This window comes from Osmia bicornis, chromosome 15 (assembly GCF_907164935.1).
Source record: "Osmia bicornis bicornis chromosome 15, iOsmBic2.1, whole genome shotgun sequence".
NCBI classification, from domain to species: Eukaryota; Metazoa; Arthropoda; class Insecta; order Hymenoptera; family Megachilidae; genus Osmia; species Osmia bicornis.
In genome coordinates this window covers 1,356,023-1,367,847 of record NC_060230.1, presented here as the reverse complement: position 1 = coordinate 1,367,847, position 11,825 = coordinate 1,356,023, and the positions used below count along the sequence as shown (strand labels likewise).

The 11,825-nt window shown below is 33.9% G+C and overlaps 3 protein-coding genes across 3 annotated transcripts; 2 read left to right on the top strand and 1 right to left on the bottom strand.

Moving 5' to 3' along the window:
• The first annotated feature begins 1,726 nt into the window (after positions 1 to 1,726).
• LOC114872877 (28S ribosomal protein S5, mitochondrial) lies at positions 1,727 to 3,791 on the top strand. The gene is made up of 6 exons (XM_029180601.2): positions 1,727 to 1,903; positions 2,010 to 2,087; positions 2,168 to 2,512; positions 2,588 to 2,818; positions 2,894 to 3,093; positions 3,228 to 3,791. Exons 1-6 carry the CDS (start codon positions 1,831 to 1,833, stop codon positions 3,615 to 3,617), a joined length of 1,317 nt encoding a protein of 438 aa, XP_029036434.2. The 5' UTR covers positions 1,727 to 1,830; the 3' UTR covers positions 3,618 to 3,791.
• A 959-nt stretch (positions 3,792 to 4,750) lies between these two features.
• On the top strand, positions 4,751 to 6,843 carry LOC114872884 (G-protein coupled receptor 143-like). Its single transcript, XM_029180612.2, has 6 exons — positions 4,751 to 5,198; positions 5,252 to 5,363; positions 5,435 to 5,529; positions 5,598 to 5,776; positions 5,842 to 6,169; positions 6,231 to 6,843. The coding sequence occupies exons 1-6, from the start codon at positions 5,049 to 5,051 to the stop codon at positions 6,453 to 6,455; spliced, it is 1,089 nt and encodes a 362-aa protein (XP_029036445.1). The 5' UTR covers positions 4,751 to 5,048; the 3' UTR covers positions 6,456 to 6,843.
• On the bottom strand, positions 6,798 to 11,795 carry LOC114872880 (A-kinase anchor protein 10, mitochondrial). Its single transcript, XM_029180608.2, has 9 exons — positions 10,960 to 11,795; positions 9,959 to 10,739; positions 9,636 to 9,896; positions 9,407 to 9,557; positions 9,197 to 9,311; positions 8,934 to 9,108; positions 8,797 to 8,870; positions 8,676 to 8,728; positions 6,798 to 8,605 (listed from the first exon to the last, which is right to left on the bottom strand). The coding sequence occupies exons 1-9, from the start codon at positions 10,982 to 10,984 to the stop codon at positions 8,516 to 8,518; spliced, it is 1,725 nt and encodes a 574-aa protein (XP_029036441.1). The 5' UTR covers positions 10,985 to 11,795; the 3' UTR covers positions 6,798 to 8,515.
• Between the last annotated feature and the right edge of the window lie 30 nt (positions 11,796 to 11,825).

Below are 11,825 nucleotides of genomic sequence, written 5' to 3'. Positions count from 1 at the left end.
GTCGTCGATTTTACCGACCTACCGCATTTCCTGGATCATCAACTTTAGCATTTTGCCACCGAGGTCACGTTCGTACATGCGATAATTTTATTTGCGATGCAACGTAACGTTAGTTGCATTTTTTAATGTCTTTGTATGATCGAAGCATCAAATTTTTGTTAAAAATTCAAAATAAAGATTATCTGCGTTAACTTTAAGACGTTCGTTGAATGATGACCACTTGATTAGCGACTGTGTCGGTCGCCGTGGGGTTTTAGTCAGTAGGAATCTGACACTCCCCCGCCGTCCTCCGCAAGGGGTCGGTGGGGGGTCTTATGTAAGATTTCCCCACGTTAAAAAAAAAAAATTCCTTTACATCTCTGCTTTCCTTACATTCCTACATCCCTTACATCTCTGCTTTCCTTACATTCCTACATCCTTTACATCTCTCCATTCCTTACACCCTTGCATTCCTTACATCCCTGCATCCCTTACATCCCTGCAACCCTTACATCCTTGCATTCCTTACATCCCTGCAACCCATACATCCCTGCATCCCTTACATCCATACATCCCTGCATCCCTTACATCCATACATCCCTGCATCCTTTACATGCCTGCATCCCTTACATCCTTGCATCTCTTTTGTAAGCATTCCATTATAGCGCCATCTGGTTTCAAAAAAAGGAACTAAAGCTTGCCGAAATTTTGGCCCTCTAGCGGAAAAAATGCGAACTAAAATCTCGACGTCGAATCAGCGCCATCTGGTTTCTGAAAAAGGAACTAAACTTTGCTCAAATTTTGGCCCTCTAGCGGGAAAAATGCGAACTAAAATCTCGACGTCGAATCAGCGCCATCTGGTTTCTGAAAAAGGAACTAAACTTTGCTCAAATTTTGGCCCTCTAGCGGGAAAAATGCGAACTAAAATCTCGACGTCGAATCAGCGCCATCTGGTTTCTGAAAAAGGAACTAAACTTTGCTCAAATTTTGGCCCTCTAGCGGGAAAAATGCGAACTAAAATCTCGACGTCGAATCAGCGCCATCTGGTGGCAAAAAGGGGAACTAAATTTTGGAAAAATTTAAATTTAAAATTATTTTTCACGAGACTTTACTTACCTTTACTTACCTTTACTTACCTTAACCCGAACCAGTGTCCATAAGTATGTTATTTATAATATATTTATTATAAGGGTTGAAAGGATACAAGAGATGAAGGGAGAATTCAGGAGTGTAAGGGATACAGAGATATAAGGGGTACAACGATGTAAGGGACGCCGAGGTATAAGGAATGCCGGCATATACGAGATGCAGGAATATAGGGAATGTAGTGATATAAGGGATACAGGGATGTTAAGGATGCAGACATGTAAGGGATGCAGTGATAAAGGGTTGGGCCTCGTGAGGCCCTTAAAGGCAAAAAAATAATAAATAACTGGGAAGGTTGAGCCGAGGCCTATGAAGAGGGATAAAATAATAAATGACTTGGGAGGGTGGTCCACGCAAGGCCCGAAAATAGGGGTAAAATAATAAATAAAAGGATAAAATAATAGGCGAGATACACAGATGTAATAGAATCAACACGTTCATGCTCCTAATGAGTTCATTCAATAAGCTAAGAAGATAAATACAGCAAATCCTTCCTTTTAATAACGCGGAAACATGTCTGTAAGTGACGCTGAGACGTTGTACGCATGCTCGAAAACAAGGCAGAAAAATGTTATATGTGTAAGTACTTTTACAATGATAGTACAGTGAAATGTACTGTTACAATAGTAGTACAGTAAACCCTAACCTCTTTCCTAAACGACAAAATGTACTAGTTTCACGAGTCTGAAATGGTCTGAAATTGAAATGGCGAGTGGAATACTTCGTGTTTGTAAAGTAATAACAAGTTGCACAAAAAGTAACTACGTTATAAATAATGGTACTTTAAGCAATTTATTTACTAATAATGATATCTAATTAAGTATAACCTTAACCGTTTATTCAATTTCTTAAGTTTCTTAACTATTCTGTGTCAAATTTTTCAGTTACTACTGTAGGTTTATTAATACCACAGAATCCATTGATTCAAAATGCAAGAAGTACTACCAGTTTTTTCATGAAGAGTAAGTATATTTAATTGCTTTAGAAAATATTTATAAAACATTAATAGAAGTTTAATAATTTATGAATATATTACATCTAGGATCGGCAGCTGATTTATGGAAATCTGTTACTAGCGTTAGTAATGCAGGTAGAAGAAGAGGGAGAGGAAAGAATTCACCAAAAATTAAAGATTTAAATAAAGGGCAAAGGCTTGGTTATGGGAAAATTCCAATAGTATTTCCTGGACTAAATGCTCCAGTTGTGAAAGGAGATACAATAGTTCGACAACAACAACTTTCAGTGGAAACAGTGGCACAACCGGCTGCTGCTTTAGAAATAAACTTGCCTGGATCAAAGCGACACAGAATTCCAGCTTTAAAACGTGGTTATACCGGAGCTTCCATATGTGGAAGAACAATTGGAGCACCTGATCCTGTAGAGGGTGGTTTGTATCATACCTGTTAGATGTATCTGAATGCATAAGTATTATATTTCATTTTATAAAATTCTTTTATTTCAGATACTTTTGAGAATTTTGAAAGTTGGGTATTATTTAACAGAATGAGGAATGTCATGACAAGTAATATGGGTCGCAGTAGATGGTGTCGTGCCATGGTTATAACTGGAAATAAAAATGGTTTGGCAGGATTTGCAACGGCAGGTGCACCTGAAAATAAACCTGCTATAACAGCAGCAAAAAACAAAGCAGGACAAAGATTAATTTACATTGAAAGATACAACGAACATACTGGTAAAAAATTCTGTACTAATTTAAGTGTTATCATTTCTAAAATTGTGAAAAACTGTAAGAATTTTTTTGTTTCAGTAATGCACGACTTTTTCACTCAGTTTGGAAGTACAAAAATTTATGTGGAACAGAAGCATCAAGGCTATGGGCTTAAATGTCATCGCATTATTAGAACATGTTGCGAGGCACTTGGCATAAAAGATATGTATGCTAAAATTGAAGGTGCTATCAATGTTCCACACATCGTGAAAGCTTTTTTTATTGGTTTATTAAAACAGGTACTATCATAAAAGACGTGATATTACTTACTTAGGAAATAAATTATTACTATACCGACATCATCAAATCTTTCTCTTGTCGAACGACTACTTTAACTATTAAACCAATTTGTAGTAATATCTGTTATTTTTAGAAATCATTTCAAGAGATGGCAAATGAGAAACAATTACATGTGGTTGAAATGAGGAGGGAGAGCAGTTATTTTCCAACAGTACTTGCTTCACCAGCAGAGAGCAGGAAAAAGATAGAAATTTCGCCAAGAGAAAATTTAGATTATAAACAGTATTTATTGGATGGAAGAATATTTTTACATAAAAAACCATATGTTCGATTTTATATGAAATTACCTTCGTGGAATAAACATTTGCGTAAAGTGGAACGTCAAAGAGGTCAATATGACGTGATAATCAGATCTCGAGCTGAGACTGGAGATATCTGTAGTTTTCTTAGTGAAAAATATCCGGAAGCAAAAGCATCCAAGTGGAGGAAACACGATAACAAAGAGGAGGATGTTGAAGAGTAATGTTATTATACAGAACTTAAAATGTTTTATTGAATAATGCGAATTAGTTGATTAATATTAGTAAATAAAAACATTCTAAATAAGTGTATAAACATGTAAGGATAAATGCGCATAAATAACTGAATTTATGTATAATACAACAATATATAATAAAAACAATTTACACTACACAAATGTCAATTGATATTTCATAAACTTATACCCTGGTTTTGCATTTTAAAGTATTACAATATCTGTAATTTATGTTTTAAAAAGACTGCCATTGGAACAGGGACATTGGTCTAGAAGCATGGGGTTTCGAAGACCCCGGCTGGGGTTCCGAAGACCCCGGTTACAAGTTTGCTGGCGCCAGCAAGGTTCCGACCGGGGTCCTCAGAAACCCAGATGTCGAGATCGCTGACGCCACCTATCGGTAAAGTGCGGAAACTACTTGTCGATTAGTTTCCGGAGTTTGCCGATAGATGGCGCCAACGGCCTCGACAACTGGGGTTCTCGGAACCCCATGTGGGGCCCTCGGAACCCCAGTTGTCGAGATCGCTGGCGCCACCTATCGGTGAACTGCGGAAACTACTTGCCGAGTAGTTTCCGGAGTTTGTCGATAGATGGCGCCAGTGGTCTCGCCGAGTGGGGTTCTGTGGACCCCGCTCGGGGTTCCGAGGACCCCAGTTGGCGAATCAGCTGGCGCCATCTATCGGCAAACTCCGGAAACTAATCGACAAGTAGTTTCCGCACTTTGCCGATAGGTAGCGCTGGCGTTCCAAAACTGGGTTGGGGTTCTGAAGACCCCGATAGGGGTTCCGAGGACCCCAGTTGGGGTTTCGAGGACCGCCTGAAATATTACTGTGTACCGATTTCGAGGGGTTTTTCCTTATTGGCCCCTCTAAAGAGGGCCGAAACGTGCTAGTTAATAAAAGAACAAAATTTTAATTGATGGCGGTCTTTTTAAAACATAAGTTTGTGAATTAAAATTTGTTAAGCAATTATTTTAATAATTCGTCAGCCTTGTGCTTATTTTAACTGATTTATAAAACAAAAGGGATCAGTAGAAATTAAAATGGTCTTTTTAATTGTCAGCGCGAGCTATGGTAAAATGGGACTAATAAAATAGGCACGATTTATAAAAGGTATGTCCATTGTTGTTGAATCTATTTCTTGTTGGTGATTAAAATACAAAGCTTCAAGTATGGCGTACAGATTAATGTTACGGAAGTCTCGTATGGCTTCGTATAAAGATAAAAAATGTATATCTTATTGATACTTCAAAAGGATTTTTCAGAAACAAAATCCTATTAGCAACGAATCGTACTTGCTAACGTGTCGAAACAAATTTAATTCATAAAATAAGTTATAAGATAAGTAATATCTTATCGATCATTGTTTTCATTTAATCACGATTTTAATCGATATTCAAGAAATTAAAATTGAATAATTATGGCTGATCCAACTATACAAACTTTCTGTTGTCACCACTCAAATAGAACAGATATGGCAATTGTAATAATGCAGGAATTTAATACAGATATTTATAATGCAGTTTGCATGTTTTCCTCAACAATAGGTATTCTAGGTGCAGTGTATCAGGTAAGGAAAATTTTAATGTTTTACATCAAGGTACTCAGCTAATTATTTTGCAGATACTGCCAAGAGAAACATCTAGTCTCCCTCACCGGTGGCAAAGCTTTTCTTCATCTAGAGGAAGAGAGATTATTATATGGCTTGCAATTGCTGATCTATTGGCTTCATTGGGTAATTTTTAATTTTCTTTGATATTAGAAAGGGCAAAATAAAGTAGCAATTACCAATTTTGTTTTCCTTAGGTGTATTTATTAGATCAGCATTATGGATGAACTTTAAATCTATCATGTCAATGGAAGATGATACTTCAAATGTTCTATTTTGTGCACTTTCATCGGTAAAGTGATTGTATCAGAAAATTCAGTTCAATTTACTCTAATTAGTAACAAAGATTTCTACTTTCAGGCTTGGACCCAATACTTTTATATGGCAACATGGATTTGGACTCTTTGCTATGCCATCGATATGAAACTATTACTTGGAGATAGATCGGGAAATCCTGCTTGTTATCATGCTTTTGCTTGGATTTGTCCAGCAATTTTAACTACCTTTGGTTTAACAATTTTATATGTTCCAGATGCCAAGTTAGTATATCTAATGGGATAGCAATTTAAGCTTTTACAGTACCAGAAAACATCATCTGTTTCAGTTGCCATAATTTAACATCTCTTTCCACTGCCATACTACGCATTTTGCCAAATTATTGCGCTACATACGTGCTTTTAACAGTAGTTATGATCATCAATCCCGTATTGTATTTCGCGTCCACGCGAGACCTCCAAACTGCAGTTACTTGCAGTTTAGCTCAAGTTACAGGAAGAGAAAGAAAACTGGTGCAAGCGATAAAAGTCAAATTTGCTTTAACTAATATTGTATATTATGTGTGCTGGTTACCGAATTTGATCAATGGAATCTTACTGTGGACATTATGGTTCCACTTGCCTGCTAAAGCTATCATTACTCTTTGGTACATAATGGTACGTATACCGTTTGATATTAATGAGATAAACTCAATCTATAGAAATGTTTTATCAACAGGCTGTTACAAATCCTCTTCAAGCATTCTTCAATGCACTCGTTTATCAAAGATGGGGTAAAAGAGAGAAATTTCGATTGGAGTGTTGCCAAAAGTTAGGAAGGTTTAACTTGAATCAAATTACAAAAAGGGATTCAGGATTGCGTTTATCTGAATCGTCACCTTTGTTAGATCCTAAATACGGTTGTCCACCACATACAAGTATTAACGGTTCATCTTCAATTTAAACAACTGTGATACATGACATTAGTTATAGGCATACAATCTTATTGAATTTATCAAAGTATAAATACTTTACTGCCTTAAATAATTCTTAAGTAAAGCTATATTTTTAACATTTACAAGTTTTTGAAACTTGAAAGAGATAACGTGCTCAATCATTCGCAAGAACAAACTAGAAGAGTTAATATTTAGATATAAGTAGAATATGATTTTCTAAAGAGTAGTATGTACTAAAGAGCTTTATTAAAGACGTATTTGTCATTCCAATACTTAACAATAAGCATATTTGTTAATTGTTATAAATATAAAAGATTTTATTTTCTAAACACGTAAAAAGAAAACACATGTACAAAATATTACTGTTTAATTAATACAACTCTTTCATACATCTAACATTTTTTATTCAGATATTTCAGTATGAATAACTGAATTTTTTTTTCACAATCAGTAAGAAGCACCTTTAAAAAATTCGTACCTGAAAAAATAGTTTGTGCAGAATTCTCGAATAGATATTTTGATTAATATGATTTAGGCAAGAAACGCTTGCCTTGATCAAGACTATGTTTTCAGGAAACAAGTTCTATTTTGATTAGCACCAAAAATTCTACATAAATGTGAAGAGTACCACTGGAGCAAATTCTTTTGTTTATGTTTTATATTAAACTTGGAATGCAGTACATAATCATAGTAATGCTGTTGTTAGCTTTAAAGAAGTATACTTAAAAAAATGTAATACTTACACGCGAGTAATGCTATTAGTATTAATTGCCGAAATACTGTAAAACTTGCGTTTGCAAGTGCAAGAAAAAGACACTGAAATAATTGCTTCTTAATTTTTGAAAAGAACCAACGTGTACCATTAAATTTAATTGACTAATACCTCAAAATTAGTCTTGGACTGCATATATTACATTTGACATATTATCATCTAAATTTTGTTTTTAGTACAACAATATACATCATTCTTTTAAAAAATAGATTTGATTTTAATAAAATAATCTTTATGTAAAAGTTAAACGTTACGTACTAACATTAACTATATAAGACTGATCATACATAAAGACTATTTGACTATACAATAACAAAATGAATTATTTTTTTTATACATTACTTATGAATCTAGGCACTATATTATAATAAATACTGCCAAGTAGACACCTACATTTTAAAAATACTTTAAAGAATATAAATCTCACTGCATAAAAAATGAACAGAACAATATTTTGTACTTAAATTTTAATTACACATAAAGCTTATCCAACTGAAAATTTAAAATGCGTCTAAATTACAGTTTAATGGTTAACTCTTAAAACATATACCACATCCTAATCACGTTGTTTTGCGATATGTCGTGAACCGTTCATTTATCACATTTTTTCGTTAAAAGGTTAAAAAGCATTTGTTTTTCTCAATATCTTAGAAGACGAAGCATAAAATATGTATACGAAACTATGAAAATACTTGGCAGTTCAATAACTGGAAAAATAATAGCAACTATTGAATACAAAGCAACATCTACTCTGTATCGTGTAATATCGCCGTCTTAAAAGTACAGTCATTGTGTTATAATAGAAATCAATACTTTTATAATCTCATGAACATTAAAATGAATATAAAACTTGAAAATTATTGTTTTTGTTTATGCGATTAGCAACGACGCTTTAAATAAACAGGAAAGCTTAGTATGTACATTGATATTAATTTTTTTTTGTTACCTCGCCAACTGCTTTATAAATTTGTTGTTTAAATGGTCAAATGATCAAAACGTAAAAGATTTATGCATTTTTACGTATTAACCCTATATTGATCACAATTTTAATCTTATTGTAAGTTCAATTTTAAATGTATGCGCCGCATATGCTTGAAAACATTAAATTTAATTATTAAATGTATTAAAATAATTCATTTTACGTTCGTTTAATTTGGCACTTTGGCAGAAGATGCAATGTCGATCTACGAAAATTAAAAAGTAATGTCGAATAAAAATATTTACCTCTAAGCACCTAAAGTCTGAAGTATATTATACAAAAAGTAAGATTAACGTCGTTAGGTATAATTTCGGTCATCAAGATGAGAAATTCGAAGCTCCTAGTGTCAAAGAGGTGATCTCACGAACAATCATCTCAGCAATTTTCCATGCTAACTCCTCTTTGGCCTAAATATCATCAATTTATTATATTTTAAACTTATAATATTCATATACAATAAATATATTTACAATTTACCTTGTCTTGCTCCATATTTACAAGTCTTTTTACAGCACGTGTTAATCGAGATTCTGTAATTTTTGTCCACAGTTATTTAAATTCAATTCGTGTATCTTAAAAGTGTCTTTTAATAACATACCATATTTTCTTTGAGGATCTGGTTCTATTTCGGTAACAAACCTGCCTAGGTCATCGATGTAACCAACGCTCAAACTAAAAAATAAATAATGTATTTATTGCATTATTTACTTCACGAGATCATTATTGCATAATTACCTATATTTATTACGTTTCCATAAAGAATCTGGATCATAAAGCTGTCTGGTATCAATGTTCATACCACCAGTAATATTTGTTTTGTTCTTCATGAATTTATTTCCCTCATTCCCTGCCTGCAGGGTACTTTGCATACTAATACTAACAGAACTCACTTCGCTACTACAATCAGAACCTATAATAATTAAAGAAATTTTTCTTTTTGTAAAACACTCTTGCAACAATTATTTTCAAAGCAACAAGTATAATAAAGATATACTAACCAGCTCTTTTCAGCCTAGGGTGTAAACTCGAGCATGGACTACTTTGTATAGTAGTGATCAATTCTGATAAGTATTTATAATACAATTGCGATGATAAGAAAGTAGGTAGATAATGCTGGAAAAATATCTACTGTTATCTAACCCTGATTTTAAATTTTATCAATGTCTTATTGCTTATTGACGTTGATCGAAGTTGAAATAATATTTTACCTTATTTAAAAAATTATATACAATTTTACAAGGTTTATCGAAACAATCAGGTTGTGGTCCCTCCCCATCTTCACGACAAATATTCTGTTCTACTTGGAAACGAATTTTATCGCTAAAACCGAGAGGCATCGTTGCTTGCAAACTAAAGTACCTATAATAATGTACATAATGGTGGTATTAAAAAAATTTGGTACATTATTAATATTTCATAAGATTCATAGAAAATTACTTGTCATAAATAATTAGAGCGTCGCTTTGTGCTTCTTCAGGATCCGCAGCATCCTTTTTTTCCAACAAGTTCTGCTTATAACTGATGGCAGACATCCAAAAATCTAACAGTTCTCGTTTATTTTCAAGTTCCATAAACTCCATGAAATAAAAGAATGCAGTTTCATTGTATAATATATCGGCTAATTGTACATTGCCACTGGTTAGAACATCAATCTGATGTTTACAATGAAATTCACTTCTTAAGAAGTCATTAATATGTCTGGAATAAATTAGACCGAAATTTTCATAAAGAAAATCTTTCCAAACAATTTGTATACTTACTCATTTTCTAACAGCTGGTATACAATTGTTTGTACAGAGGATAGGCACTGTAACATAGGCTCAATGTTTTCACACGTAAGAACTTTCTCTGTGTTTAGTTTAAGATCTTCAGGAATTTGATTTATACCCAAAGCATCTTTAGCAATATATTTTTTATAAATTCTTGTCGCATCTTGTTTAATAGTCGTCATATCTTCTCTTTTGCAATTATGCTTTGATTGTCGCGTTTTGCTTATCATTTGACTAGTCTTTGGCATGTCTTTGCAATTTGATTTTACATTGTTACTACTAACATAATCATTGAATAATACATTCTCACTCTCTTCATCATTTATACTATTTTTCATTGCTTCACAATGGAAATTTTCATTACTGTCTATCGAACTGAACAGTCTATCCGTATTACCTATACAATTTACACATTCTGTACTTTCCATCTTTGCCTCTAGATCCTTAAACGAACTGCATAAGCAATCCACCTCTAGCCAAAACTTAATAAGGGCTATACTGCTTCGTGTCTCCATAAATTGAATGAAATAACCTAGAGCACCTTTGTCCGCAAGTATCTGTGGAAGCGTTTTAGAGAGCTGAGAGCCAAAGGAACATGTTTCTTTTGTTTGACCATTAAGAATTTCGTCTTCCTCTTCCTCCTCAAGGCTACACAATGTACTTGTCGGTGTCTGAATGGATGAACAGCTATTGAATACATCTCCAAATGATTTCCCAGAGCTAGTTGATTTTGTTGGTGAAGTTTGTAAAGATCTGGGCCTGTCTTTCTGTCCTGAAACCATTGATAATTCTATTAGAAAATGTACATTAGACAAAATTCCTTATTCTATGACAATCACAGTATTCGTTCCACTAAGCATGAAACTTGAGGATTGGTATGACAGAAAGATAAATATTTTGTGTTTAGGTTAACCATGGTATGATCAACAGGAATGCTTTTCATATATAAAATAGGTCAATAGGTCATAGTAAATAAAGAAAGAAATATTTACCAGGCTTCTTAAAAAATTGGAACATTGTTTACGCGAGAACGAAACATGTTAAATGACGCGATAGGGTAATCACGCGGAAAAATGTAATGTTTTGATTGCCTGACACAAGTCTCTTCTTGCGTGAAGCAAAAATTAAGCGTGGGTTTCTTTTCGGCACGGTAATCAGCACTAATTTAGGAAAACGACACGACGAACTTTCTTGATTATACGTATAAAACGGTACATGACATTTCAGCGGGACGTCATTAATGTCATCGCTGCTCGGTTTAAAATCACTACATCGATATCCGTACAAGCATTTTTGCGACATTTGCCCATTCGATGCGCACACTATGAAATCATCGTAAATCAAAACAACGAAGATTCATCGATGATACAAAACTTGCGTAACAAACTGTTTTTATTTATGAAACATTCGAATGTATGTTATATATTGTAGCCATGTTGCGACGATTCGTAAGAACTTTACTATATTCATAAGAGAACGATTAAGCTATTTCGCAATGGATAAGATCAGTGAAAAATGCGCGGCGCATCTTTCCCTGTTACCATAGGAAACTAATTAACATTAAAACTTGTAATCACGAATAAAAACTATGTTGCTAAACATTAACAATTTGTTCGTTAACATACCAAGCCTAACTATGTAAGTAAGTCGTTAAAGTTGTTTACCAAGCGGGGTCTCCTGAGAGCCTCATGGTATTTTTAAAATTTTTCAACATTTTAGCGTCGAAGGTTATTGAAATTAGGTTCTTTGGATGTCTAAAAATATATTTAAATTAAATAAGCATTGTTGGCCGCGGCGAACGCGCTTTTGTAGACCTAAAGATAGCAGCTCCCTTTTATTTCGAAGTCAAGGGAACCGC

Excerpts from the sequence above, each read along its gene's own strand:
- LOC114872880 (XM_029180608.2), bottom strand. The coding sequence starts at position 10,984 with ATGTTCCAATTTTTTAAGAAGCCTG. Across the intron at positions 9,558-9,635 it reads GCTCTAATTATTTATGACAA|GTACTTTAGTTTGCAAGCAA; the intron begins GTAATTTTCTAT and ends ACATTATTATAG. Across the intron at positions 8,606-8,675 it reads TAAATATGGAGCAAGACAAG|GCCAAAGAGGAGTTAGCATG; the intron begins GTAAATTGTAAA and ends GATGATATTTAG.
- LOC114872877 (XM_029180601.2), top strand. The coding sequence starts at position 1,831 with ATGGCGAGTGGAATACTTCGTGTTTGTAAAGTAATAACAAGTTGCACA. Across the intron at positions 1,904-2,009 it reads TAACTACGTTATAAATAATG|TTACTACTGTAGGTTTATTA; the intron begins GTACTTTAAGCA and ends CAAATTTTTCAG. Across the intron at positions 2,513-2,587 it reads ACCTGATCCTGTAGAGGGTG|ATACTTTTGAGAATTTTGAA; the intron begins GTTTGTATCATA and ends CTTTTATTTCAG.
- LOC114872884 (XM_029180612.2), top strand. The coding sequence starts at position 5,049 with ATGGCTGATCCAACTATACAAACTTTCTGTTGTCACCACTCAAATAGA. Across the intron at positions 5,777-5,841 it reads TTATATGTTCCAGATGCCAA|TTGCCATAATTTAACATCTC; the intron begins GTTAGTATATCT and ends CATCTGTTTCAG. Across the intron at positions 6,170-6,230 it reads TTACTCTTTGGTACATAATG|GCTGTTACAAATCCTCTTCA; the intron begins GTACGTATACCG and ends TTTTATCAACAG.